Source organism: Pogoniulus pusillus, chromosome Z, assembly GCF_015220805.1.
Source record: "Pogoniulus pusillus isolate bPogPus1 chromosome Z, bPogPus1.pri, whole genome shotgun sequence".
Taxonomy (NCBI): Eukaryota; Metazoa; Chordata; class Aves; order Piciformes; family Lybiidae; genus Pogoniulus; species Pogoniulus pusillus.
The window spans coordinates 65,915,358-65,938,672 of NC_087309.1; the positions used below are offsets into that span (position 1 = coordinate 65,915,358).

The 23,315-nt window shown below is 41.4% G+C and overlaps 1 protein-coding gene across 2 annotated transcripts in view; it reads right to left on the reverse strand.

Annotated features, from left to right (window-relative positions):
- The window catches only part of PIP5K1B (phosphatidylinositol-4-phosphate 5-kinase type 1 beta), a 102,420-nt gene that overhangs the window by 6,620 nt on the left and 72,485 nt on the right, over nt 1–23,315 (reverse strand). For both annotated transcript variants that reach the window (XM_064140000.1, XM_064140001.1), the window contains 6 exons: nt 14,539–14,750; nt 5,130–5,213; nt 4,972–5,020; nt 4,375–4,459; nt 2,585–2,740; nt 922–1,066 (listed from right to left, as the gene is read on the reverse strand). In XM_064140000.1, coding sequence (XP_063996070.1) covers nt 922–1,066; nt 2,585–2,740; nt 4,375–4,459; nt 4,972–5,020; nt 5,130–5,213; nt 14,539–14,750 — 731 coding nt within the window. The remainder of the gene's footprint in view (nt 1–921; nt 1,067–2,584; nt 2,741–4,374; nt 4,460–4,971; nt 5,021–5,129; nt 5,214–14,538; nt 14,751–23,315) is intronic.

The window sequence follows — 23,315 nt, forward strand, 5'->3', positions numbered from 1 at the left end:
GATCAACATCTGCTCATAGCTTGGTGTCTTCCACACACTCTAGAAACCTTCTAGACTGCTTCTTCTCCACAGTGTTTATGTCTCAGCAGATGTCTGGTAGGTTAAAGTCACCCACCAGAACAAGGGCAGGTGATCTTGAGGCAGCCTCCAGTTGTTTAAAGAGTAATAGATCAAGCTCTTCTTCCTGATTGGGTGGTCTATAGCAGACTCCAACCAGGATATCAGTCTTGTTGGCCTTCCCCTTAATTCTCACCCATAATGACTCAACTTGATCATCCTTAATTTCTACCCGCATGACATCCAGAGCATCCCTAATATACAGAGCCATTCCCCCACCTCTTCTCCCTTGCCTGTCTCTCCTGAAGAGTCTGTAGCCATTGATTAGAGCACTCCAATCATGCATGTCATCCCACCATGTTTCAGTGATGGTGACAACATCATAGTTTTCCTCCAGCTCCAAGGCTTCCAGCTCCTCTTGTTTGTTACCCATACTGCATGCATTAGTGTACATGCACTTCAGCTGGGCTGCTGCTTTTACCCCTAGCTCTAGCCTACCGTTCTCTACTTCCTTTGCTTTATCTCTAGTGCTGTCATGTTTAACCACCTCCCCCTTCCACTCTAGTTTAAAGCCCTCTCAACAAACCCAGCCAGCTCATGTGCCAGGGTCCTTCTCCCATTCTGCATCAGTTGCATCTCATCTGTTGCTTGTAGACCTGTGGCAATATAAAGTTCCCCAATATCAAAGAATCCGAAGTTTTGTTGGAGGCACCAGCCTCTGAGCCACTTGTTAATCAAATATGCCTTCTTATTCCTCTCTGCATTCCAACCTGTGACTAAGGGCAGAGTCACCTTCCATTGCACACATCAGCAGACTTGTAGCTAAAAAGATGAAGTGTCTTCTACCACGTATACAGCCCTTACCTGTCAGAATAGAACATGGATTGTCTGTGTTGATAATGTTCATCTACATTCAAAGAAGAAGAAGAAATTGTGGTTGCCAAGGAAGCTTCTTCAAATAGAGATGGAGTGCTTGGGACTAGATACTGACAGTGTCGTGAACTTAGTACTGCACAAATGAAAATAAAGAACAATGTTAACTCTTTCAAATGGTCACATAGTCCTCTCAACAGCTTCTTGAAGCTTTCTAATATATTAATATTGATGAGATTGTGGTACTCATGTGCCCATACCCACACTTATGCACTGCAGGGTGAGTTTCAGCTGCCAGCCAGTACATTCAGCAGTTATGAATTACACACTACCAGGGTTAGCTGGCAGGTCCTCCTTTGAATCTGGCAGTAGATAAAAGCTCTGAAAGAGGCAAGGTCTGTATTTCTTAAAAAATACTGTAGGAACAATGAACTGAGCTTCAGACCACTTCATGTGACATGTTTCTTTAAAAGTCAGTGAAAAGAACAGCACCAGCTCTGGCCTAGGAATCACGGAATAATTTTGAATGGAAAAGACCTTTAAGATAAACAAGTTCAATCATTATCTAACTATCAAGTTTGGCACTAAACCATGTCATTTACCACCATATTTGTGCATCTTCTCAACATTTCCAATGTTCAGGATTCAACCACCTCCCTGAGGAACCTATCCCAGTGTTAGATAACCCTTTTAGTAAAAATCTTTCTTCTAATATCCAAGCTAAACATCCCCTGATGCTACCTGAGGCAATCTACTCTTGTCCTATCACTTGATACCAGGGAGAAGTGACTAACACTCACCTCACTACACCTCGTTTCAGAGTTTTATAAGGTTTCCTTATAAAAGTGATAAGGTTTCTCCTCAGCTTCTTCTTCTCCAGACTCAACAACCCCAGTTCCCTCAGCTGCTCCTCACTTTATTGCTCTTCTCTTGACCCACTCCAGGACCCCAAAGACTTTCTTATAGCAAAAGGCCCAAAATAATATACTCAAAGCATGGCGTCACCAGTGCTGAGTACAGGGGCATAGTCACTTCCCTGTTCCTGCTTGGCACACTACTCCTGACACAGGTCAGGATACTGTTGGCCTTCTTGGCTACCTGAGCACACTGCTGTCTCGTGTTAAGCTGGCTACCAGTCAACAGCCCCAAGAATTGCTCTGCTGGGCAGTTTTCCAGCTGCTCTGCTGCCAGCTTGTAGAGTTGCCTGGGGTTGTTGTGACCCACGTGCAGGACCTGGCAATTGGTCCTAGCCCACCAATAAGGCCTATCCAGGTTTGTAGAGCCTTCCTACTCTCAGGGAGATCAACACTCCCTCCCAGCTTAGTGTCATCTGCAAACTTACAAAGGACACTCTAAATCCCCTTACCCAGATTGTTGATGAAGATACTAATCCACTGCTTGGGCTGGACAATTTGTTTTAGGATCTCCTGAAATCTGAAAGATCATCACCTACTATAACCTTGGCTCTGACTTCCTATTGGTCCTGAAGGGACATTACACCAAATACTACTACCAGCTCTCTCCATGGTACCAACCTGAGTCTGAAGTTAAGAAAGTTCAGCTAGACACTAAGCAATCTGGTTAGAGTGCTTCTAGGGCTTATACTAAATTCCTTTAAAAACATTGTTTTGGCAGTTGATTTGAAAGACATCACCTTCTTCATCAAGGCTGGCGCAGCTTTGTCCTTCAGCAAGAACGCCACACTTTTCTTTATTCCAGTCTTGGCTGACTGTGCACACCATCTCTTGTGATGCTGCTTTTAGGGCTGGGATGGAATTGCACCGTTTCTTTGAAGGTGAAGACTTTAAAGCTGCATTACCAAATAAACACAAGTGTTGAATGACATAATTTTATTTCCCTGCACAACTTTATCAGCATATAGAAGAGCAAGCAATCTATGGAGTTTCTGAACATAGGGGAAGAATGCATCCAGATACAAATACAGTATTAAGACTAGAGTCAAAGGCATTACTTCATCTATAGGTGAAGTACTTTTGTCTTCTTGTGGGATACCTTGCTGTTCATAGGACAAAGGAAATCAAGGTAGTTAAACAACTTTTACATTACCAAGGAACAAATCTCCTGCAAAGTATGAACCCCTCTAGTCAGAGCCAGAATTATACAGATAAAAAAAAAAAAGTAAGAAAACTGAAAAGACATTTTGGAGTATTGCAAGAGGTTATGATAATTTTATTGAGCTGTGAACTACAATGATGGATGTGCTACTGCAGAATTTTCACTTCAGCAACACATGTCAAATATTTTCTTTGGGTAAAACAAACACTTCCAATTTGTTGATAGCTTGTACACTCAAGTGAGAGCACCCCTTTCGTAGATCTTACAAGTTCCTGCCTACTTACAATGGCATTTTGGGTGAAACTCCATTGCCATTACTACCGAACAACAACCCTCATAATTTGCAGTTCTTCTCCAGAAGGATGCCCCTCATTTCCATAACTGCTTTTCAGCTGCCAGCTGCTGACCTCCACAATCTGGCTGCAAGATCAGTTCAGACATACTACAATGGTTCATATTGTATTCTTCTATAAAATTCATCATTAAAAATAATCTAAGCTAAGACTTAAGAAGAGAATCAGAGGCACAACTCCAGGATATTGATAAAAATATGAGTAGATAGCTGCTGAACTAACTTCTGCCCAAGGCCGAATCGAGGCTTGTTCTGTGCAGTAGGAGAAAAAGAGCACCTTTATATCAAGTTTTAAACAGTTTAAATGGGAATGTCTAACTCAAAGTTTAGAAACAATATTCCCGAGGGCAGGAATACTCTTGATTCTTTACAGAGGAATGATCATGCATCTGAAACGTTAATCTGTTTCAAGGCAGATTAATTGTTTTATATGCAAAGCAGATCTGTAAGAGTGGGATATTAGGACAGGTTAATAGCCTGAAAAAATGAGACAGACAAATTAAGAAAGATGAAATTAGGCATAATGTCCTCCATTGTACATGGTACCTTTTAGCTGTGTCTTGTACTGACATACATCTAGCAGTCAGAACTAGAGAGAACTGAAAAATAACTCAAACGTTCAGGAAACACATATATCTGGTTGAGATAATTATGTTGTCCAATCGACATAAATACCAACTTGTCTACTCCTTATTCTATGCATGCAAAGGAGTTCATTTGAGTATTGTTTCAGACAACAACAGAGCTCCCACCAGTTTTCTAGAAAAACTATTTAGGGTTTAAGAGATGCAAGGATGCATCTCTTAAAAACCCAAATCAACATAGCAAATAATTTTCTGTAAGTAATCTCATTAGCTTCAGTGATGGTAGAAATGCTACATGAGGATGAAGAAAAGATTCTTTTGTTCCAGGACAAGAACATTATAAAAGAAAAAGATTATTTTACTCCAGAATAAGAACATTATAATTAATGTTTATTAAGATATCCAAAAGAGTCAAAGCCATAACTCTCTTACCTTGAATTTTCTTGAAAACTCTTGTACTCATAAACTTTAAAAATCTGTCTGCATAAAAACTTGGTCGGTGAACCGAAACAGTGTCCTACAAGATCGGAAAAGCTCTCAGTCACTGTTTCCAGAAGTAAATCAAAGTAAATTGTCAAAAAAGAAGCTAGACACCTCAGGTAAATTCCGTCATACATTTCAGGCATACTTAGAACAAGTTAATCCTAACAAGTGTTTCCTTTTTAAAAGGTTTCAAGAACTTTTATTTAGGTATTACATCTATGAAATTATGAGTTATGAATTGTACAGCCATATTCTATAAAATCTTCCTAACACTTGAAAAATTCACATTATCCACATTTTTCAGTTACAGATTCATCCATTTCCTGCTAAGTTTCCATTATCTTTTGTATGTTATAAGGACAAGCTGCTCATTTTAATTGCTTTTTGAAGTATCAGTTAACTAAAATCAGAGAACGTATTGGAAATGGACCTAGATGACATCAGAATATGAATATACAGGAGCTAGCTGTTTCCTGATCCAAGTCAGCCAAAGCTGCATTAGCTAAACTATCAGCAGTTTGAGAAAGATAGAAAATACCTACTTACACCATCATAAACAAGAGCTTTCCATGAATGTTCCAGCTTCTTCATTAGCCTACACATAGGAAAACAAACCAGATTTGTTTGGGGTTTTTTTGTAAGTTCCTACATTTTCAAGTGATTTCAGAATAGCTTGCTCAATAAAACCAGGAAATTCAGCTTACCTATAAGACTGAAGAATATCAATAATACCCATAAATAGAAGCAGCTTTTCTCCATTGTGGCTTTTTGCTGGAATACCTCCCATGCTGAGAGAAACAATAGAAATGTAGTTAGAATATCTTTTAAAGCACCTAAGATCATAAGTTAATAGCTTAGTTGTACCCAACTGCAAATGTGAAGGAAGAGGTAAAACATTACCATGAGGCTAGTGGAACACTGCAACAGGTTGTCTAGGGAGGTGGCTGGGGCACTGGACAACTTGATCTTGTTGAGGATGTGCTTGCTTACCGCAGAGGAGGTTGGGCTAGATGACCTTCAGAGGTCCCTTTCAACCCAGACCATTCTCTGATTTAGGCTAGTGCAATGTAGTCAAGTGTGGGTCACTTACCACGTAACAGATTTTAGATAGCAAATTTAAAAGTACCTGGGATTCGACAGTAAATATGAATGATGAAGAAAGAACATTTTGGGATAACTTTTATCTAGAATTATATATATTAAGGTGATCTGCAAACTGAAAAAAAGTATAAATAATTTTATTACTAAGGAAAATAAGTAATTTTGTCACTTTACCTATCACATGTAACAGAACAGTAGAGAACTGGCAGATTATTCCAAGTCTGAGAAGGTTTTTTAGTGTATTTTTCACTAAAACATTAAGGATATGCTTTCCCAAAATTTACTTGTGACAGACAAAGGGAATAGTACAGAGCTGAGAAACCTGACTACCCTGAGCTTCACTTAGTTCTGGGTACTTCTCAGGTATGACCTTAAAGAACAAGGTACTCAGCCTAAAACCCTCTCTTCCTACTCCATCACTTCAAAAAGAGAGTCCACTGCTTTTAGAACCAGAAACTGAAATCCAGTTTTCATTTTGTCAGCTTCTCTTGACACTGATGGACCCGCTACAAAATCAGAGAAAAAACAGAATGAAGATACAACGCATGTAATACCTCCAAATCTTTTTTAACAGTTTAAGAAACAATTAATGCACACCTGAAATGGCTACCGAGAGCACACTTGAATGTATACTCTCCATGCTGCCACTGAAGAACTATACTACCTTCCCCTAAAAAAACAAAGCTACCACTTACTACCACCTACGTCTACTTTTGATCCCGAATGTGTGGGGGGGTTATTTTTCTAGGCAGAAGAGAAATCATGTAAGAATAAGTGGTGTTTAAATTAAGGTAAACCCCTGTTACCATAAACTCCATCTCAAATGGTAAGACATTCATAAGTGTTGCTTTGCAAAACTATACTCTGTCAGCTTTTCCGCAAAGCTATCATTGCAAATTCAGTCCAGTACAAGCACCAGTTGTGGCTGATAAGTATCTATTCTCATCCACATGCTTTTATGGCCTTACAATGAGCCACAGCAGAAGGCTGACCTAGGGTTCTTTTTTTAAGAGAGAGGCTTATTTCCATCCACCTGAGTGAAATCTGGCACATTACCAGTTATGTCAGCATGAGAGAGGAAAATGGTCTAAGGAAGGACTCACTCACTGCAGCAGGCTTTCAGCAGCAGCACTACTTCAAGTGATGTAGGAGCCTAGGATGGGCTCCCATACATAAGCACAGGGACTTTCTTGGATGATCTATATAATCAGCTTTGGCTACCAGTTAAAAATCAAACCCAAAATCCAACACCCCTGAAAACCACCACCACAACACCTTTGCAGCATTCACTATTTTCTGTGTGAATGTGAATACTGCTATAAAACTTGACTGAAGTTCAGTCTTGTCTGATTTATGTTCTAGAGCTCTGAACACTCGGAAGCTCTCTAGAAGCTCTCTATAAATGCTAATATTGTATTTCTCCCATTTGTTTGCATGTTAAGCATATGTTTCTATACAATTAGTTGTATTTACTTAGACAGCTCCCTTGAGAAGTAGAGGAGCAATCCTTAATTTGAAATTAAACTCTCATCATAATGAAGGACTGATTATATAAAATAATGATGATCATAATGCTCTTACTAACACTGAGTGTATTTCAAAGTAAATCTATATACTTAAATGTGTACTGCAGTTCTTGACAGACAGAAAAATAAGATGAAAGCAGAAGTTCTTAATCTCCAAAAGTATCATGAGTGCACTTCGGGGTTGATGGTACAGTTCTATGTATTGAGTATACTAATTTGACAGGAAAATAACCACTGTAGGAATATCCATTTCAATGTTAATAATTAGGTTTTGCTTATGGCTCAGTCTGCTTCCAGTTAAAATTGGATTATACCTAAGACTCCTTGTGCTAGTTTGAAGCAAGCTAGAATGTTTTGGTAACAGAACTAGATAACGGGCAGTGAAATGAAAAACAATTGATGTCAACTTCTCTCACAGTCACGCTGAGAACTCTGGGAAGAAGAAGAAAACATTCTCCATTTTGTTTCTCACTCTTGCTTTTGCCTTAGACCTGGTCACATCTCATTAACCCTGCTCCTACTAACCTTGCTCCCTAACCTCTTGGCTGCACCTCTCTTCTTCCTGAGAACTGGGGTAAGGTTGAGAGGGCCGGGGGGAGGTGTTGGGGTGGTTTGAGAGCCCCTCCTGGGGACTCAGGTTTCTGGGAGGGGAGTTGTGCTTTTGTATTGTTTATCCTTTGTATATAACTGTATATAATTGTATATAACTGTATATATTGTAAATAGCTGCTTGTAAATTCTGCTAGCTGTAAATAAATTGCTTCATCTATATTCCCAGGGTCCGTCTGAGTTAGCTGGGGCAAATACAAAAGTGTGGGGGGGCGGGGTAACCCCCAAACCATCACATTTTTTAATTGGCTTTCCCAACGTGGGGCTCGATATTTCAGTGAGTGGAAATTAGCTCTGGGAATTAAGATGAAGCTAATCAAGCAGCTATTGTATTTGGTTGGTGCATTGCTCTGGTCTGGTTTTGTTTTCTTGGTATTTAGTTGGTTAAAAGGTCAAATTGTTGCTTATTTCATTGATCTGGCTTATAATAAGGCTAAAGCTAAGGTTTCAGATATGTTCTGGAGCTGGGGTGATTTTATTCTTGGTTATGCTGGTTTTAATATCTCTGAGAATATTACCAAGGACATTACAGGAGCTCTGGTCAATAATGTGACAATCAATGGAAATTCTGCTTTAAATATGGCTCTAATGAGAGTTATTCAGCCTAAGACAGGAATTCCAACTGTTTGTATAGGCACATGCTCGTGTAAAACTGTTTTTCTTCTCACAGTTTTTAATATTTGCCTCATGATTTTGATATTCATATTAATTTTGGCATTATGTGTGAAAAATTCAAAACCAGCTTCTGTAAGAGCTAGGAAAATTTCTGTGTCTCAGAAGCAGTCTCTTTCACAGCAAAACAAGGGAACACAGTTATCGGCTTCCCCCTTGCCAGCCTCTCCACCCTCCTCTGTAGGTTCTGGGAACACAGCCAGCGTTCCCGCCACTAACGTAAACAATGATAAGGATAACCAAAACAAGCCACAGAGTTTAGCAGGGGCCTCAGGAACACAGGCAAGTACCCAAAATCAGAATGTTCCTAGCAACAATCAAAACACGTCAGGGTTGGCAGGCATCCCAGGAGGACAGGCAAATAATAACACTGCTAGTGCTAGTAACGCTAGCCCAGTCAGTCCAAATCCTAATGACACCAGCTCAGCCAATTCGAACCCCCAGCCAGCAGACCAGAACCAAAATCCTCCTGTTAAAAGCAAGGCAGATTTGAACTCACAAGCTCCAAGTCAGACCCCTAAGGATTCAAACCCTTTGAGTCAGACTCCTAAAGATTCAAATCCTCCAGCAGACACATCCAAGTCTGTTGCTGCTCAGGCCCTTCTGGCACCTGCTAAGGCAAAAGCTAAGACAAAGAGTGGTTCGCAGGAGGATGTAAGACAGGGGACCTCTGGTGATCAGCAGCAAGAAGAGGAAGAGGAGGCAGTTAGTCTGCGAGACCTTGTAGATGTGCTGAGACAACAATACTCAAGTGAGAGGAGCGCTGTGAGGTTAGCTGCCAAGAGAGAGGATGGTTCCCATGAGTTTAGGAATGCTATGAGGAAGATTGTGTTAGGCCAGGCACCACCAGATCAACAGGAAGAAGAGGAGGAAGATGACATCCAAGGCTCCAAGGATCCACTCAGAGAGGTCAGGGAAGTTAGGAAGGAATACACAAGGGAATCAGGTGAGCCAATCTTAAGCTGGCTAGTGAGATGCCGTGGCATTGGTGCTAATGCTCTGCAGGTAGGAGACAAGTCTGCCAAGCAGCTGGGACCACTCACTAAGGAGAGTGGAGTGGACAAACACCTGGCAAGTCCTCTTGGTAGGGTTAGCTTGTGGACACGCCTTCTGTTGGCTGTGGCTATGAGATATCCTTCCCGAGATGATTTGCCATGGGCTGCCAAGAAGTGGAACACCGTTGAGCAGGGAATTAAGCTTCTGAAGGAGTTTGCTGTGAAGGAAGTGCTTTATGGAGATCATGGCACTCATGAGCCTGACGATATTCCTTTGGGAACAGGTCTCATGAAGAAGCTGATTAAGCTTGCTCCTTCATCTTATGCTAACATCTTGGCCAGTAAGTTTCTATCAAGGAGTGATAATGGAAGATCTTTCACTGTTGGTGAATTCACTGATCAGCTCAGGCAGATTGAGGACAGTTTGTCACATTCTGGTATAATCTGTGCCATAAAAACTATGACTACAGAGATTAAAGATACTATGAAAGAACTGAAGGAGGATCTCAAAAATCTGGTAAAGGATACCATTCCTGCATCATCTGAATGGGTGAATGTTTCTGCAGTCAGGAACAGACGCCCACCTCCTGCAAGGCAATTCCAGCCCAGGAGGAGACAAATTCCACCCAGACAGCAGCAATCACGTGCGTCACTGTGGATACTTCTGCGTGACACATACGGTGAGAACATGAACAAATGGGATGGTAAACCTACTTCAGCTCTTTCAAAGAGGGTCAAGGATCTGCAGAGTGGCAGAAACAGAGGCAGCAATGCCAGAAAAGTAGCTGTCACTTCTTCAGCTCCTGAGAGCAACTGCAATTGTTCCAACAGTTGCAATTTCTCTCACAACAACACCAATCATTGTGTACACCCTACATGCCATGTTCAGCATTAGGGGTGCCCTGCCTCCAGCCAGGAGGAGGAAAGGGATAGTGGAGAGAACCGAATCTATTGGAATGTATTCATTAGGTGGCCTGGCAGTTCAAGAGTTCGGAAATACAGGGCTTTAGTTGACACAGGTGCTCAGTGTACTTTATTGCCATCTAATTGCAAAGGGACAGAGTCCATTTCTATCTTTGGAATCACTGGTGGATCTCAAGAGTTAACTAAGATACAGGCTGAGATCAGTTTAACTGGTAAAGAGTGGAAAACACATACTATTGTAACTGGTCCTGATGCGCCTTGCATTTTGGGAATTGACTTTTTGAGACAAGGTTGTTTCAAAGATCCTAAGGGTCATAAATGGGCTTTTGGAATAGCATCTGTAGAGATTGAGGATGATAAATTGAAATTGTCTATTAGACCTGAACTTTCAGATGAATCTGCAGTTGTGGGACATCATGACATAGAGGACCTGGAAGTGCCAATTGCAACTCAAACTGTTCATCACAGGCAGTACAGAACTAACCGTGACTCTTTGTTGCCCATTCATCAGCTGATTCGTCAATTGGAGAGTCAGGCTGTCATCGAGAAAGCTCATTCACCTTTCAACAGTCCCATCTGGCCTGTGCGCAAACCTACGGGCGACTGGAGACTGACAGTTGACTTTCGTGCCCTCAACGAGGTGACACCACCCATGAGTGCAGCTGTGCCGGACATGCTGGAACTCCAGTACGAGCTGGAATCGAAGGAGGCTAAATGGTATGCAACCATAGACATTGCTAATGCTTTCTTCTCTATTCCCATAGCAAAGGAGTGCAGGCCTCAGTTTGCATTCACCTGGAGAGGAATCCAGTACCAGTTCAATCGTTTGCCTCAGGGGTGGAAACACAGCTCAACCATCTGTCACTCAGTCATCCACAATGCACTGGAGAAAGGTAAAGCTCCAGAGCACATCCAGTACATCGACGACATCATTGTGTGGGGCCAAACTGCTGAGGAAGTCTTCGAGAAAGGTAACAAAATCATTGACATTCTGTTGCAAGCAGGTTTTGCCATTAAGAGAGACAAGGTCAAAGGACCTGCCAGAGAAATTCAGTTTCTGGGAGTGCGGTGGCAGGATGGTCGCCGTTACATTCCTCAGGATGTGATCAACAAAGTCTCTACCATGGCAGTTCCCACCAGTAAGAAGGACACACTTTCTTTCCTTGGTGTGGTGGGATTTTGGAGACTACACATTCCTGGTTTCAGTCAGATTGTCAAACCTCTGCATGATGTGACTCGTAAGAGAAACAATTTTGAGTGGGGACCTGAACAACAAGCAGCCTTTGATCAGATCAAACGAGAAGTAGTCCATGCAGTGGGCTTGGGTCCTGTGAGATCTGGTCCGGACATTAAAAACATTCTGTACACGGCTGCCAGTGACAATGGTCCAACTTGGAGTCTCTGGCAGAGAGCTCCAAATGAGACACGTGGTCGTCCTCTTGGTTTCTGGGGACGTTGTTACAGAGGTTCAGAGACAAATTACACTGCAACTGAGAAAGAGATTCTAGCAGCCTATGAGGGAGTGAAAGCAGCTTCTGAAGTGATTGGAACTGAGTCACAATTGCTTTTAGCTCCTAGACTGCCAGTTCTGAACTGGATGTTCAAGGGCAAAGGTTCATCACCGCATCATGCCACAGATGCAACCTGGTCTAAATGGATGGCTTTGATAACCCAACGAGCACGAATGGGTAATCTTGATCGACCTGGTCTGGTGGAGGTGATCACCAACTGGCCAGAAGGCACAGACTGTTCCAAACCTCCAGAGGAGAAAATAACTCGTGCTGAGGAAGCTCCTCCCTATGGTGATCTCTCTGATCAGGAAAAGAACTATGCTTTGTTCACAGATGGTTCCTGTCGTCTTGTTGGGAACAAGCGAATATGGAAGTCAGCGGTTTGGAGTCCAACCAGGAGAGTTACCGAAACGAAAGATGGCGAAGGAGAATCCAGTCAGTTCGCTGAGGTAAAAGCTGTTCAACTTGCTCTTGATGTGGCTGAACGTGAGAATTGGCCTATCCTTTACCTCTACACCGACTCGTGGATGGTAGCCAATGCTCTATGGGGTTGGCTGAAGGACTGGAAGAAGAATGGTTGGCAGAGGAAAGGAAAGCCTATTTGGTGTGCTGATCTATGGCAGGACATTGATGCACGGCTGGAGAAAATTCCAGTGAAGGTGCGGCACGTAGACGCACACATGCCTAAGAGCAGAGCAACTGAGGAACATCAACATAACCAGCAGGCAGACCAAGCTGCTAAGATTGCTCAAGTTGATACCAACTCTGAACTTGACATTGACCTTGATTGGAAACACCGAGGTGAGCTGTTCTTAGCTCGGTGGGCCCATGACTCATCTGGACATCAAGGCAGAGATGGAACATACCGATGGGCTCGCGATAGGTCAATTGACTTGTCCATGGACGCTATCACCCAAGTCATCTATGACTGTGACATTTGTGCTGCTATTAAGCAGGCTAAGCGAATCAAGCCCTTATGGTATGGTGAGAGATGGTCAAAGTACAGGTATGGTGAAGCCTGGCAGATTGACTACATCACTTTACCTCGATCTCGTTCTGGCAAGCAGTATGTGCTAACGATGGTAGAAGCCAGCACTGGATGGTTGGAAACCTATCCAGTTCCACATGCTACTGCACGTAACACCATTGTTGGTTTGGAGAGACAGATCTTGTGGAGACATGGAACTCCAGAGAGAATCGAGTCAGACAATGGTACTCATTTCAAGAACAATCTTGTAAAAAACTGGGCCAAAGAGCATGGTATTGAATGGATCTATCACATACCCTACTATGCACCAGCTTCAGGGAAGATTGAGCGCTACAATGGTTTGCTGAAAACCACCCTAAAAGCCATGGGGGGTGGAACTCTGAAAAACTGGGACAAACATTTAGCACAAGCTACCTGGTTGGTAAATAGTAGAGGTTCAGTAAACAGAGCAGGACCTGCACAATCAGATTTGGTCCAAACAGTAGACGGTGATAAAGTTCCTGTTGTACGTGAGAAGAATCTGTTAGGGAAAACTGTTTGGGTGTTTTCTCCTTCGGGTGAAGGGAAACCTGTCCGAGGGGTGGTATCTGCTGAAGGTCCTGGTCATACATACTGGGTAATGCAGGAGAATGGTGAAATCCAGTGTATTCCACAGAGAAATTTAACTTTAGCTGAGAGAGCTTAAACTCAGAGTGTGTAGCATAAGTTGTTAGGAGTTTTCTATTCCAGGTAACATCGGCGCCCAACACTGAGAGAATCTACAACAGAATCTACAGTACGTGAGCACGAACCCAACATCACCTGGGAGTCCCTGTTCTGAGCTTTTGAATCACCTACATCTGATTGAAGTGTGAACTGAACTTGTATATATTGTTTTAGTGTAAATATTGGTTTAGATTAGATTGGATAATTCTCAGCGATACTCTGAGCGAAGTAGACAAGGGGTGGATTGTGCTAGTTTGAAGCAAGCTAGAATGTTTTGGTAACAGAACTAGATAACGGGCAGTGAAATGAAAAACAATTGATGTCAACTTCTCTCACAGTCACGCTGAGAACTCTGGGAAGAAGAAGAAAACATTCTCCATTTTGTTTCTCACTCTTGCTTTTGCCTTAGACCTGGTCACATCTCATTAACCCTGCTCCTACTAACCTTGCTCCCTAACCTCTTGGCTGCACCTCTCTTCTTCCTGAGAACTGGGGTAAGGTTGAGAGGGCCGGGGGGAGGTGTTGGGGTGGTTTGAGAGCCCCTCCTGGGGACTCAGGTTTCTGGGAGGGGAGTTGTGCTTTTGTATTGTTTATCCTTTGTATATAACTGTATATAATTGTATATAACTGTATATATTGTAAATAGCTGCTTGTAAATTCTGCTAGCTGTAAATAAATTGCTTCATCTATATTCCCAGGGTCCGTCTGAGTTAGCTGGGGCAAATACAAAAGTGTGGGGGGGCGGGGTAACCCCCAAACCATCACACTCCTGCAATAGCTGTCTCATAGCATCTCTTCTATAAATGAATACACTTGTGCATACATAAGTCACTCTGAACTAACCACATTTGCTACCACGTACTTAAATATGATCAATATACTAACCAACATTTTCATTTCCTGCTCTGGAGCAAACCTTGCTGATCCAGCTTTTGGGGAAAAAAAGAAAAAAGGGAAAAAAGAAAAAGTCCTGCTGTATTGTACTCTTTAAAGTTTTGCCTCTTAGCACCAAGTGGCATAGACTAAAGAGGCAGGACATTCAAATTTGGAAAGTAACCTTAAGAGCAAGTTAGGGCACTTACGTGTTTGTTGACTCTGTGGTGACAGTGTCTCCTGACTTCCCAGGGCCCTGTATAGACTCCATGGCCGTGGAATAGAGAACTTTCTGCCCTCCATGACGTTTTGTTTCTGAAGCACTCTGGGAATTCTCTCCCTCTTTTTCCTTTTTTCTACTGTTCAGGATGTGGATTCCCAGTAGCAGACTGTAATCCATGATCTTGAAACTTTCTAGAACCTATCAACAAAGAAATGGTGGCTGCACTGAGATAAAAAAAATGACTGCCTAAAATATGAATTACACAGCAGCATTTTTAAAACCCAAATAAAAGTAGGTCTTTGAAGCACAAGTTTCTCTTACTAGGAAAATAAGTGACATAATAATCAAACAAAAATCTTGTACTACCCCACAGAAGTCAAAGTGCTAGTTCTCTAGTTAAATGCTCTTGGAAAGAAAGGTGCATAGCTCAAATATTACCCAATATTATTTTGTAGTGCAGGAAGGTATTTCAAGTTAGCACCTTTTTCATTTATAGCAAATAATCAATGAATAGTTCCACCACGTAAGTATGAGCTACAGACACTTATGTCCCTTGAAATGTACGTTCGAGACCTCAGGGCACATTTTTGCCTATACTTTTTTTTTTACACCCCATGTACCTCTTGTTTATAATTGAGATTTTTTTCTTGGAGAATTTTCAAATATTTAAAAAAAGCATTTGCTACCATTGTCTCATTAACAATGGATGGAATTTTAGTATAAAATACTGCATCTGTTTTTATTAGTCTGAGGTTTATCTAAACTGCAAGTGCAGTTTTATCTCTGAAATATGACTTAACCAGTCAGCCCTCTCTTCCAGTTCTACCAATTGTTTGGTTTTCTTTTGTTGGGTTTTTTTTTCCCCACTGTCAGTGGGCCAATTCCCATCCTTTTTCATGCACAGGTACTGTGCTAAGTTTCCAGTAAGTGAGATCACTATGAATTGTCTGGCATACTGCCATTAAAAGGTAATACAAATCAAGTCAATACGGAGACATGAACTAAACAAGCCGTGATCATATCTAGCAATACAACCAGTTAGCAGACAGCAACTCTGTTAAATACCTTCTATAACAGCAGCGTTAGGTGGAGGGAGAAAAACTGATACCAAAAAGAAACCACCAGCTATGCCACTCACCCTTCCTTTACCTCAGGCTGCTAAGCAATGATTTGTGATGTGTTTTGGCACACAATGCCCTAAAGAAGGAATTGGGGGTTTAGACTAGAGAAAAGAAGTCTGAGGAGACCTTATCACTCTACAACTGCCTGAAAGGAGGCTGTAGCAAGGTGGGAGTCAGTCTGTTCTCCCTAGAGAGGACAAAAGGAAATGGCCTTAAGTTGTACTAGGGGAGGTTTAAATTGGATAGTAAACTTCTTCACTAAAAGGGTTATGAAACACTGGAACAGGCTTCCCAGGGAGGTGACTGAATGACCATCCAGGAGATGTTTAAAAAACACATAAATGTGGTGATAAGGACATGACTTGGCACCAGATTTGATAGAGTTAGATAATATCTGGTTGGACTTGATGATCTTAAAGGTCTTTCCTAATTGAAACAATTTTATGATTTTATAATGTTCTAAATGTTATTGTGCATTGTGTTTAGAGTTTTCTTTGCTGCTTGCCTATTGATGCTCTTTACTCAGGGTTTCTCAAGATTAGATTACTATATATAGTAATTAAAAACATATAATCAATCGATGTTTGGTACTAAATACTGAAAAATAAATCAAAACCAAAACAACCAAACCAAAGTCAATTCATGTTTTGTGAAAGTAATTACTTTATCAATGCAGCCAGCAACACTGTTCATGCAATGTCAGACTATAGACTTGGAAAAAAAGCTCCATCACTGTTATTTTGCAGTTAGAAGTGTAACTACTGATAGTTCTGCCCTCAATCTGTTCTCTGCTGCTTTTTAAATTAGACTACACTAAATACATTGTTATTTAACTGCACTAGTTACATAACAAACATATTGGATGTAGCCTCATGGAAGGCTGTGGTATCATGTGCTGCTGCTTCTTCGACAAGGACCTCTTATGAGATCAATTTCATCTTTCTGACTACATCAATTCATCACTGTCACTTAAACCCATATTACCTGTCTGCACAATGGACTAAAAAATCTCTTTGGTTATTACTTTCTCCTAGTGTTACTGAAAAGTATCACAAAACTAAGTAACTATTTATTAAATTCTAGCTCATTATGAAATTGAAACACCTGCATATCCAATGGCCTAACTGTAGGACGTACTCTTACAAACAGCACACAGCATATGAACTCTAGCTCTTGTCCCTCAGACCCTTACTCACGGTCCTCTGCAGAGGCAGGGTTGTTCATTATACAAAGTGTCTTCAGGATATTGCAATACTGTCTGCCTACTGATTTGATATAGAGTTCTAGTTACCTTTCCTTAGAAATCTAATATCCAAGCCAGTCACTCTTTATGCTCATCTTTTGACTGGCAAAATGAATGTGAAAATAAGGCTGAGTGCTTATTGATAATGATGAGGGGGAAAGCCAACAAGGCTGATAGCCTGTTGAGAAGTCTGTTATAGACCACCTAATCCAACCAGGATGAAGAGGCAGACAAAGTATTCTACAGGTGGCTGACAATCCCCAGCCCTTCTTCTCATGGGGGACTCCAACTTACCAGACGTCTGCCAGAAACAAAACACAGCAGAGAGACAAGCCTAGGATGTTCCCAGAGTTTCTGGAAGATAACTTCCTGACACAGCTGTTAAGAAAGCTTTACCAGGGGAGACGCCTCACTAGACCTACTGTTTACAGAGAAGGACTGGTGGGTGACCTGGTGGTTCAAAGCCATCTTGCACTTGGTGACCATGAAATGATAGAGTTCTTGATTCCTGAAGTACAGAGTGGGGGCGCAGTCAGCAGAATCACTACCATGGATTCCGAGAAGCAAACTTTGGCCTGTTCAGGACATTGATCAAGAAACAAGTTGAGAGACTTTCGTCCTTGGGCAATAGTCCTGAAAGCTAAAGGGGTCCAGGAAGGCTGGACATTCTTCAAGAAAAATGTCTTACAGGCACAGGAGCAGGCTGTCCCCATATATTGTAAGAAAAATGGCTGTGGAAGACAACTGGCCTGGCTGAACATGGAGCTTTTGCTGCAACTCAGAAAAACGTGTACCAGCTTTGGAAGAAGGGACAGGCAACTCAAGAAGAGTACATAGATCTAATTAAGTCATGCACAAAGAATAGAAGAAAGGCAGAAGTCCAGCTAGAAATCAATCTGGTCACTGTTGGAAGAGATAATCAAAATACCTTTACAAATACATCAAGAACAAAAGGGGAGCCATGGGGAAGTATTGCCACCAAAGATAAGGAGAAAGCTGAGGTACTAAATACCTTCTTTGCCTTAGTTTTTAATTGTCAGACCAGTTTTCCTGAGAGTATTCAGTGCCCTGAGCAGAAAGACAGGATCAGAAAGAATAAACCTCCCATAATCCAGGACGAAGCACTTAATGACTTGCTACACTGTCTGGACACTCACAAGTCTATGGGGCCAGATGGGATCCACTGAAAGTGCTAATGGAGCTGGCAGAGGAGCTAGGAGCTTGCCAAGCTACTCTATCAACAGTCCTGGTTAACAGGGGAAGTTCTAGGCAACTGGAGGCTTGCAACGTGATGCCCATCTACAAGAACGGCTGGAAGGAAGATCCAGGGAACTACAGGTCTGCCAGTCTGACTTTGGTACTGTGAAAGATTATGGAGTGGTTCATCCTGAGCACAATCACATGGCATGTGCAGGGTGACCATAAGATCAGGGGCAAACAGCATGACCAGGTGACCTGTCTAGTGGATGAGGGGAAGGCTGTGGACATTGTCTCAAAGGCTTTACTGAAATCCAGGTAGACAATCTCACAGCATTCTGCTGCACATGACTCATGGCTTAGACAGGTGTACTCTTCTCTAAGATGACAACGGGATGGGTGGCTAAACTCAGAGAATGGAGTTAAATGCAGTTGATGGCCAGTTGGCAGCAGTGTTCCCCAGGGCTCCGGTTTGGTGCCATCTTTATCAATGACTTGGTTGAAGGGATCGAGTGCACTGTCAGTAAGATCACAGATGACACAAACATAGTGAAAGTGTTGATATGACCAAAAGAAGGAAGGCTTTGCAGAGGGATAGGGATGTGCTAGATCAACAAGGTGATGGCAACTGTATGAGTTTTAACACAGCCAAGTGCCAGGTCTTGCACCTGGGTCACCTCATGAAACGCTGCAGACTTGGGGCTCAGTGACTGAAAATCTGCCTGGTGAAGAAAAAAAGATCCAGGGATGCCAGCTGCCAGCCAGCTGAACATGAGCCAGCAGGGCACTCAGGTGGGCAAGGCGGCCAACAGCATCCTGGCTTGTACCATGAACAGTGTGGCCAGCAGGAGTAGAAGTGATTGTGCCCTTGTATTGAACACTGCTGAGGCAGCAGCTTGAGTGCTGTGCTCAGTTGTGTGCACTTGCATACAAGAAAGACAAACTGCTGGAGCTCGTCCAGAGAGGGTAACAAAGCTGTTGCCAGGTCTGGAGAACAATTCTTATGAGGAGTGGCTGAGGGAGGTTGGGGTTGTTCAGTCTGGAGAAGAGACTATCACAGTATCACAGTATTATCAGGATTGGAAGAGACCTCACAGATCATCAAGTCCAACCCTTTACCACAGAGCTCAAGGCTAGACCATGGCACCAAGTGCCACGTCCAACCTTGCCTTGAACAGCCCCAGGGATGGCGACTCCACCACCTCCCCGGGCAGCCCATTCCAGTGTCCAATGACTCTCTCAGTGAAGAACCTCCTCCTCACCTCGAGCCTAAATCTCCCCTGGCTGAGGTTAGACCCTCTCTGCGCACATGCAGCAGGCTGCTCTCTCTTTGTTTGTGGGGAAGAATGGCCTTCTCCGGGCTTTGGGTGGCAAGCTCATTTCTAGCTATGTCACTGGGCCTAGCAGTGAGGCCAATTCAGCCTGCTCTTGGGTCTGCTGAGGCTGAATGGGACAGAGGAGGCTTTGGACAGTCTTGGAAGGTTTTCGCCTGGTGGGCCCAGGTGAAGAACTGGGCTGACATGGATTGATGTGTGTATATATTGCTTTTCCCTGAACACCTTTTTGGTATGTGTATCTATTGAATTTCCCTGAATACCTTTTGTATTTCTGTATATATATATTTGTAAGTGGTATTCACATTTAGCATCCAATTCTGTGCCAGCATTTTTATCTTACTCCATGGGGAGTAAGATACCTTTCTGTCCTTTTGCTCTAAGCATCTTGTGGCTCAAAAGTAGGACATAACTCCAAGTGACTAGTGATACAACCAGAGGAAATTGCCTCAAGTTGTGCCAAGGGAAGTTTAGATTGGGTATTAGGAAAAATGCCTTCACTGAGAGAGAGGTCAGGCATTGGAACAAGCTGTCCACTCACTGAGAGAGAGGTCAGGCACTGGAACAAGCTGTCCACTCACTGAGAGAGAGGTCAGGCACTGGAACAAGCTGTCCACTCACTGAGAGAGAGGTCAGGCACTGGAACAAGCTGTCCACTACAGAAGTGGTGGAGTCACCATCAGAAAACAGAGAGATGGAACTTCGGGATATGATTTAATGGCCATGGTGGTCTCAGGCTGACATATGGACTTTTCCAACCTTAACGATTCTGTGATGTAAGCATGTTTCACTCCCCTGTTTGTTCCTAAGGAAAATTCTGATAAGAAATTACTGGCCAGAACAACAAGGAAGAATCTAAAAAAAATCAATACTCAAGGAAAACTTACATTGCGTCAAATTCTTCAGTCTCTATTAACACAGAAATTTTACTTCAGTCAGTGGGATTTCCAGTTGAATATATCTGAAGGGTACTCATGTATCAACAATGATATTTAAAATACCAAATGATGATTAAAAAAAAAAAAGTAACAATTTTCTCACTCAGTTTTCACAGAATCATAGAAACAAACAGGTTGGAAGAGACCTCTAAGATCATCCAGTCCAACCTATTACCCAGCTACAAATGAATCTAGTTTGTCAAGGAAAACAAAATACAGAACACAGCTAGTCAAGCTATTTCTGAAAGTGCCTCATCCTACAAGAAGACAAAAAGGCCTCTTCCTGTGTTGAAAGTTGCTTGCAAGTAGCTTTATATCATTTTATATTAAACTGCCTTTGAAAGCAAGTTTTTGCTGCAAAGGTATCAAAATGAGTTCCTAATCTAATGAAAAAAAAAACAAACCCACACTCAAATCACAATATTCAAGCACTGTATTCATAGCAGAAGTAGAAATCCCTGTAAAGCACCTGATGTCATTCATCTGAGACCACTAGAAATTCACATTAACTCCCAGAAATACACTCTTGTGCAGCTGAAGTCAAGGAATTCAGTCTTTACTCACTTGCTAGCAAGTTGCACTTTGGTGAGTAATATGGCACTGGATGATTTTATCATATTCTTACGTCAATTTGCAGTTGTATTTGATAATGGCAAGTGAACAGTCAGTTCATTAACTCAACATTAAATCACTAATCTAATTTGTATTTATATATCTTTGTTATATCACCAGCTACACAGATTCTGTCAACACAGTGTTGTTACCTGTTCATGAAAGACTGTGTTCAAGGCTGGCTTTAGCTGCTCTGACAACTTCCAGATGGCAAGTTTCACCCATCCCTCTCTAGCCTTAAGCACTGTTTTGCTTCCTTATCACATAAACTCCCCCAAGGAAATAGCAATACAACTAAGTTGTTTTGGAACATAGGAAAATAAACCCCTGAATCAGACTTTGTTTTCCCTGAGCTAAGAAATGTTTAAGCGTTCTGTATCATCTTGGACATGGTTCCACTCAACTATCTCAGCCAGCAACTAAAAGAGCAAAGCAAGTATTTCTGCCTTGGAATATCACCTCTACTATAGATGATATTCACAGCCAAAGCTATAGTACTGACAGAGAAGGCTGCATTCACATTGTTATTATGCAAAACAACCCAAGTCAGCAGGTCATTTTAATAAAGGAATCAAGGAAGACGCTAGTAAAAAAAAATAATTAGTTTCACAAGCAATATAAGATGCAAAACCTAAAAGGACAGTCATACAAGCAAGTACATCCTCTCTTACATTTTGGATGAGGAACACTGAAACTAATGTAACAGAAAGAAGGCTGATTTTACATGGAATCAGTAATTATTCTCCCAAATAGGAGATATAAAAAAATCAGCAAAACAAGGTATGACTTCACAAAATAGTAGTTTTCTAAGAAATAAATGTGCAAATGTCAAATGCCTAGTGATGGGTTCAGTATAAAATTAATCTGACCCAAGAAAATATATCACCAACTTGCCCAAAGTGGAGTCATTTCTCATTTCAACAGACTGCTTGAAACAAATTGTTAAGTAACACTCCTAAAATTACAATCTTCTTTCTGATTTTCAAAGTAGAAGGGAAACTTAGAGTTTCAATTGATCATACAGAAGTGATAATACATGAATATAAGAGATCTGTAGTATCATTCTGTGTCCATTTTCCTCAACCTACTACTTCTGACAAAGAGGTTCTTCATCTGAGTACATTCTCCATCTTCATGTCATGTTGTCTACTATTTCTTCCCTATGCTGCAGTTCAATAATGCTACAAGTTAGGCCAACACTACTCTTTGTAAGGATAAGCTGTAGAATGGCTCTCTGAAATTATTTGGCTTAAATAATAATCTGTGCAGATTCTCCACACACCCTACTCAAGATTTTTTTTAATCTACTGAATAAATTCCATTGTACAAGGTCGCTGTGACAGCTGTTTCAGCACAGAACAGATATACATTCATACTGCAAAAGTCTCAAGCTTTGTGGTAACTGGCTAAAACAGTAGGGATAGAAATAACACCCAGGCCTGAAACTTGTTAGATATGGCCTCTTTTTGTTCAACTTTGAATTTCCTTGTCTTTACAGTCTTCTTTGTTACTCAGGCATTAATGCCAGTATTAAATAATGTGATTTCCTTAGAGATGTCCATAGAGTTCTTTGCTAACAAAACAAATGGAAAATTCCAGACTAAAAAATCAGAGTTGTTTCAGTTGTAAAAGACCTCTAAGATCATTAAGTCAATCATTGACCTAAATTCATTCAATTTTCATCACTTAAAAACATGCTGAAATATTTTTTTGGTTGTTGTTCTCAAAAACTGCATGACCACAATCTGTTGTTGCTTCTGTAAGAGGTATTTTGCAATACGGGTGTCAATATGTTAATTATTAACTTGCAAATAAAAAATGGCTAACCACATGTGTCTGTTTAGAACATTCTCCAAAGTTTGCATAAAATTCTTATTAAACATAGAGAGCACTCCTAACAAACTATGCCTTTTGCTTTCTCAGCAACAGGATAATTTCCAGTGATTGCTATCAACTATCTCAAACAGGAAATAAAGAAGCTGTAACAATGGTGCATTACGCTAAATTAAAAGAATTCTGGTAAACTGCAATCTTGGAATAAATAGACCTAATTTCTATTTTAAATTATCAGAAGGGAAATCTCATAACAGAAGAAAAGCTGTATTCTGTTATTTGATTTTTAATTCTAGTTTACAGTCTTAGCAGCAATATATTTTGTCCTTCATGTCATGACAAGGTTTAAGTGATGAGAATGAAAGACAAAGACAAAACCAAACCCAAAACATGACCTGACCACCAGACAAATAAATGATGTTCACAAATGTTACCTCTCCAGCTAGCATGGAAATATTACCTAAAAAATCCTGGTAATGTTCCCA